At 43.9% G+C, this 7413-nt stretch overlaps 1 protein-coding gene across 1 annotated transcript; it reads left to right on the top strand.

Moving 5' to 3' along the window:
• Window positions 1-2971: 2971 nt before the first annotated feature.
• Window positions 2972-3481, top strand: LOC310866752 (N-alpha-acetyltransferase 50-like; the record flags this gene model as incomplete). The annotated part of the gene is made up of 1 exon (XM_083776476.1): window positions 2972-3481. The coding sequence occupies one exon, from the start codon at window positions 2972-2974 to the stop codon at window positions 3479-3481; it is 510 nt and encodes a 169-aa protein (XP_083632602.1).
• Window positions 3482-7413: the final 3932 nt, after the last annotated feature.

Genomic DNA, 7413 nt, shown 5'->3' on the forward strand with positions numbered 1-7413 from the left:
CATCTCTGCTTCCAGCAATTTCAATAAAAGCATGCTAGGCATCGGGCTGCTCGGAGGCAACGTAAAACAAACCTTCTCTGAGGATATACAGTATGGAACTTCAATAGTATATGGAATTGCAATCTATATTTTATCGTTGCTGCAGGATAAAAACCCCATTATGCAATGCTAGTAATTAGCTGAAATCAATAATACATCAATGTTCGTATATTAACCGCATTGAGTGAGGGCCGCATGTGGCCACCAGTTGCCCATGCCTATGTTTACCATAGTGGCAGTTCTGTGTTTGAGAGAGAGCAAGTTATCAGAGCACCATCATGATAGCGTGACGGAGGAGAGGAGAGGAACACGCTGTTATTTTCAATCCTAGTCGTACGTGTACGTGTGCGTGTGTGTGTGTGTGTGTGTGTGACTGTGTAAATGGTGCATTTATATAGCGCCTTAATCCAAGGAGCTTTACATGGATTGTGCATTAACTTCAAATTACTGACAATTGCTGTTATTTTTATCAGATGTCAGACATTTTTAATCATGCAGAACATTGGGATCCTCAGTTTCAAATCGTAGCGTGACCCGTGATCTTGATGATGATAAAATGCACTGCATGAAATCCTATCAAAGAAACGGTGACAAAGGACCCACATGTCAAAAAGGCTAGTATGCTCCTTTAAACGCTTCCTCCCCATGCGTCTGCACAGAGTGGGGTTGCTAGGGAGAAGAAAGCTGTATAGAGCCTGAAAAAGGAGGGTGTGTGTGTGTGCGTGTGCGTGTGCAGAGAGAGAGGGAAGGATGGAGGGAGGGAGATGCAGTGAAAATAAATGAGGTCTGCTTGGTCATGTATAGTATAATGTGGAAGGAGCTAAATCAGCATCCTTCGTCCCCCATGGCGATGGCAGCACGCTGCAGCCTGCTTGGAACGGCCATACAGACCATGTGGTTATGGAACCATCACCGTTCTGTGTATTGTACTGTAGTTTATTTTACACATAATACGCACATTTAAACCATAGCGCCCCTATTTTTGGCCATATATTTTGCCATAAAACATTTGGCACACATAGGCAAACAATCACTCTAGCCGTTCAACAAGCTCACAACACATTGTGAGGTTGTAGATTGACAGTTTTTGGCAACGAGGTGTATAGGAAAGATTCTAGAGAGGCTTCGTCGCCCTCGCCCACTTCGCCTCATGCACACTTACATTTGCATCTTTGCATTGACATTGTATGTGTGTCTCGCATTGCACAATAAAATCTAACAAGCATAACATAATCTTCGCCTTCCACAAATCACGGCACCCTATCTTTAAAGGTTATCTTTTTCGTTTTTCTTTTAGGTTGTATGACCTCAATAGAGTGTCGCAGTCCCTCCCCCTTTCAGAACGACGAGTGGCCCAGGAAATTATTCTCCATTCATTTTCTCCATAGGCTTTTCAAAACGTATTTATTTAAAGACCTTTTAAGCGTCATACGAAGCCAACTCTTGTCGTGACAAATCATGACAACACACACAATATTTTGGACCAAACAAATAATTACAAAGAAGAAAAACAACAAAAAAAGTGTTGTAACCTGGCGTTTTTTTCTACTTTCTAATTCTTTGTTTGGTCCGAAAAATTGTGTTTGTTGTCATGATTGGTCACAACAAGAGTTGGCTTTGTCCGCGGCGTAAACGTCTTTAAATAAATACTTTCTGAAAAGTCTATGAGGAAAATTAACGGGGATTTCTTTTCCGGGTCTCTCGAGGGGGCGGGACTGCGACGCTCTATTACACCCAAACAATGCAACCTGAACTTTGAACATTCAGTGGATTTTCTGTGGGATGGTGTGTTCTGAAGCCTTTTGAGCTGCAATGAAAACAGGCACAATCCCTCAACAGTGCTGGCAAATGTCTTTTTTTTAGGGGGGGGGACGGGGGGGGGGACGGACTGTTACATCACAGTCCATTACAAAAATACCTTTTTGTAATGTCACCAGACCTTAAGTATAGCCTATGGAGATCCGAGACACCAATGTCACAATACAATGTCGAAGGCATTTACATTTACAATCAAACCGCATGGCAATAGATTTCACTGTTAAAGTGTCTGAGGGCCAGATCACCGGATATTCAAACGGTATCTCAAAGAGAACTAGAAATGCACTCAACTTGCACCAACTTGCACAGTGTGTGTATGGTGTACTTGTGTGCAAGCAGAGCGCGCTCACCACTGGTGAGGTCTTATTGGCTGTTGTTGGTAACGTCAACAGAGGACACCGACATACATACATACAGTACATACACACATACCCCAACAGATCGCAGTGCTTGCGCAAGTAATTAAAATTACAAATTGAAGATGATCAGGTATGCCAGGGGAGATGGACCCTGATGAATTAAAAATGAAGCCGAGTCATCTAGATGGAATTAAAGTGCCATTAAACCTCACGGCTGTTACCTTTGGAAAACAGTTTTAAGGTTTTATTGCAAAGTTATGGCTCTCCTGTCATAATAAATCAAGCTGAGGACTTTCCTGATTTAATTTTATCTGTATCCTCTGAGCACATTTCCATTAGAAATGGAGACTGATCCATCATGAATTTGAGTCATTGTGTGCCATTAAATTAAGCTAAAGTCAGACCTGACCAGCAGTCAGTGTTTCTTTAAAACTGCAGACCCAAGGTTGTGGGGGATGCTAAACAAAAGTTCTATGTTCTGCCCACATATGGAGATTACTACCATAATATTGATGATGTCACTGGAGGGGCCAGCCATCAAGTTCCTCTCATCTCCAGACTGGCCTTCAAGTTCTTTGATAACACTATAGAAATGCCCAAATATGGAGGTTACTGATGTCATAAACTGTCCTCCAAGTATATGATACCAGGTACTACATGGTTAGTGCCCCCGAATTACAGCACACTGACATTCCTTCAGACACGAAAGGATCTCCGAAACGAAGGACTCAGTACTCAGTGGTTTCTGGTTTGCAATGAAAGGTTGCCGTATCGAGCTGGGCGATGTTACGCCCCACATCATTAAGCAGCTGAAACGCCTCGACCAGGTCATCTTCCCCGTCAGCTACAATGACAAGTTCTACAAAGATGTCCTGGAGGTGGGGGAGCTCGCCAAGCTGGCATACTTCAACGACATTGCGGTGGGGTCAGTGTGCTGCCGAGTGGAGCACGCCCACAGCCAGAAGAGGCTTTACATCATGACACTGGGCTGCCTGGCGCCCTACCGGAAACGAGGCGTGGGCACAAAGATGCTCAAGCACGTGCTGAACGTCTGTGAGAAGGACGGTGCCTTCGACAACGCTTACCTTCACGTGCACACCAGCAATCAGTCGGCCATCGACTTTTACCAGAAGTTTGGCTTTAAGATCATCGAAACGAAAAAGGATTACTACAAGGAGATGGAGCCCACAGATGCCCATGTGCTACAGAAAAGCCTTCGTAGCCTGTGTCCGCCCCCCGCTGGAGATCTGCAGAAGGAAGAATAGAGCAGTGGTTCTCAAACGTTTTTTTTTTGTTTATTATTTCAAGGAGCCCAAGTTGGGTACATAATTATTATGTCACGGAATGCCATAACTTACAAAGTCTTCCATGGAGTGTAGTCTAGATATGGACTTGATTATCGATCGGATTGGTGGTTCTGGGAAACCGCATAACCAAACGACTCGACGGTGGGCATTGTGCTCTGCCCTTGAGTCCTATAGGTGATGCGTGTGTCGAGTTTGAAGTCGGTCGCTCCCATACAGTACAGTATATGCACAGGGCATAGTGGTCAGATCTTTGGTTCTGGGCAACTGGCTGGATCTCCATAATAGAGCATGTTGGGTTTGTTTATGGTCATGTCTCAGTTATAGTGACATTTGTTTATGATTGTCTTTCTTACTCATAGTGTCATCCTATCCTGTCTTCCTCACCTTCTTGACTGAGTCAGAGTGATGTGGTTGTGGTTCGCCGGCCCTCCCAGCAGCCAATTTGAATAGCATTTATTTCACGGCTTGGTTGAATTAAGCTTGATTCTGATTGGTCAATCGCTAAATTCAGCGGTCTGTTATTTCTGGCTCGGAGCACCTGCTGTGCCCCGCTGATTTACTGCTGGTTCCAACATGACAGCCATGTAAACCCACATGCACACAGTCATTTACAGCTAAACATTGCTCTCAAAAATGTTTTTTGAGAACAGCGAGGAATAGACGATGCAGTACCCAAAAATGGATTATATTTGATCAACTCACTTCCTTGTTTTCCAACCGGCCAGTGCGACACAGGAAATACCTTGTTTTTTTGCGCTTTGGGTCAATTTATTAATGTATGTATCAAAGTAGCCGTGTAATAAGCGGCATAATGTATGGCTGAGTCGCTACACGTCGGTGGTTAATCAGCCTATCGGTGATGTATCTATAAACACCACTCAGCCATACATTATCCCTTACGTAATACACAGTAGAATACACAGTAAACGTGGATCATTAGCACAATAGTGGCTCGTACTACACTACTAACAGAATAATAATGTCCCTATAGTGTTTGATTTGTTGGGAATCCATGCCTCTGCTTTTATGTATTGTGTGTTTTCAGAAGTAATCACCAAAAACTTTAAACATGTCAACATTTTGGTCTGATCAAGACATCTCTGAAACTTGGCCTAAAGGAATTTTATAAGCATCAGATGGTTATAAAAAAAATATAAAGTTTTGATAGAGCAGAAAAGGATGTTGCAATATGTCTAAACTCTTTCTTTTCTGTCAACATCCTAAAATCAGTCTCAGTCTGTTATTTATTGCACTGAAAGTGGGTCTTTAATGGGCATACACACTTTCACTATAGCGTGAATATGAAGAATAAAATAATAATAATTTAACAACTTTTCCTATATAGCCTACTATACAGTATACTTTGTTAACCAGGGTCCCCAGGGCCTGTGCCTGGCAGGCTGGCACCCATATATGCAGTATCTCAAAAATAGACAACAGAAGACATTTCTCAAAAGGAAATATATGTATTTAATTCAGGCCATGAAGATGAATGACCAGAGGGGTGGATGTCAAAAGCATATTGTTTTCAGATTTCTTTCCAGGAAAATAGCCGCATTCTGTTTTTCCACTACAAGTTAAGACATCTGAAGTTCGACATGTGAACATTGAACATATACAGTATGTATATGTTCCTTTCCAATCCACCATCCCTTTAAAATAAGTTGGTAATAATACACATGGGAATCCATTCTGATGATGTGAGCGAGCAGGGCAATCCCAAGCGTCGCGCGGCCCGCCCGCTAATGGTGCCCCCCGCCGACAACCGCCCACGGCCCAAGCCCCCCCCCCCCCCACGTCTCACAACTCTTTGACACGTTTCAGTCTGTTACATAAGAAACGTCAAACGACTCGTGGGCTGACGTGAGGGAAAAGAAAAGAAAAAAACATGATTTCCTGCTCCTTTTGATGAAATGCATTGCCTAAAGTCAGGTGATGAAACACTGGTAATCCATTTCCCCCTTCACTGCGTAAATCCCTCGCGTCACCAAAGTCTGAAAGAGCGGAGGACTTTAAACGCAAAAATATGCAAATGTACACGGGAGCTGCCAATCGATTCTTTCCACAGTGGGTTTCCCCCGCGAGGCAAGGAAGAGGGCTACTGGGACATTTGTTCTGTTGATTATACCAGAGTCACATGTCATCATTACGGAAAACCAACGTGGCGCAGATGACACGAATCCACGGGGAGACAGATGGATCATGGGATGACAGTGAGAAGAAAGACAGAGAGAGAGTGAGTGTGTGTGCGTGTGCACGTTCGTGCGTGCGAGTGAAAAGAATAGGTGAGTATGTGTCTATTAAAATATAATGTAGTTGAAGTCGTTTTGTGGACAGAGCAGTGCGTGTGTGTGTGTGTGCGCGCGTGTGCATGTGTGTGTGTCAGCAGCAAAAAGGGCATTTTTGAAAAGTTCACCAAGGTGTTTCTTTTCATCCGATGAGTGCCACGGCTACCCTCGACAACAAGGCTGCGGTGCGACATGACACAGGACAGACAGACAGACAGACAGACAGACAGACAGACAGACAGACAGACAGACAGACAGACAGCACGTTTTTGAGGCCCTGTCACCCTCAAAGCATGGTCACTCATTCATTCAAGTCTGCCTGGTTGCGCATGAGAGAGAGAGGGTGGGGGGGGTTAGAGAAACAAGACAGTGGATTGAATTGAACAGCAATGGAATACTGCCATTTTGGTCTCAGTGAGCCTGCTGAGGTTTGACGTTTAACCACATTATGGCATCCCTGTCTCTGGCATTTATTTTTTCATGCAACAAAGTATACAGAGCCTACTGTAGGTCTCAAGTGGTTAACTGAATCAACAAGCAAATATCTGCTTCGTAATTGAAACAGAAAGTCATGAATTCACTTTTGTTTCTGTTGCTGTTAATGTTTCATATAGGCTGCATTTCCATGAGCCATACAAGGGAGACTTAACACTGGTTGAATAGATGGAAGACACGCATGCATGCACGCACACACACACACACACACACACACACACACACGCACACGCACATGCACATGCACACACACACACAGGGCACAACCTTGTTGGTTCTTGTTGAACTTGGCATCGGTGGACATGTTCCCTGTACCTGCATGAAATAGTATTTTTTCTTCTCCTTGTATGGCTTCGTTCATGTTTAATTAACATGGAACCATATAGCTCCCTCATTTCCCTCCATGCAGGAAGTGCTTGCCAGCTAGCCCCATTGGAGGAAGGGCAGATAAAAGCAAATCATTAGGCAATTTCATATAGGCAGGCCCTCCATCTCCTCTTGGCAAACACACTCCTCTCTGTCCAGACAAACACATTTCTTTCTTACGTGGAGGTCTCAATCAATGCCAGGACTAAATGGTCTCCTTATCCGGGCTGATCAATCCATCAGCCTAATGGAGCTCAACCTGATACAGTGCAGACTTCCTTCAAATGTTGTACATTCTGTTCAATAGCTGGTCATTTCAGTCACAAGTTTTTCTATTTGCTGAGAGTCGGGGAGCGCCGTCCAAAGATATAGCACACACATTCACACATGCATGCATGTCTACACACACACGCACGCACGCATGCTCTCTGTTCAATTTGGTAAACTTAGGGCTTTTGTTCTTTAAATCAGTACTTGATTGAATATCAGTGGTGTTATTAACTTAAACCCATTATACTGCATTGACCGGGGTCCCCTAGGACAGTGGTTCCCAAAGTGGGGCCTGGGGACCCCTAGGGGTACTTGATGGAGTTCCAGGGGGTCCCCAGCTAAATGATAGTTTGGAACCAAATGGACCCTTATGGGTCTGTAACTCTTGAGAGTCTACAAATAGAACGGGTCCATTTGGACCCATTAGGGTCCATTTGGTTCCATTTGTACGCTCTCAGAGTTAAATTAACA

The sequence above is a fragment of the Protomyctophum parallelum genome (genome assembly GCF_964188405.1).
Source record: "Protomyctophum parallelum genome assembly, chromosome: 11".
Taxonomy (NCBI): Eukaryota; Metazoa; Chordata; class Actinopteri; order Myctophiformes; family Myctophidae; genus Protomyctophum; species Protomyctophum parallelum.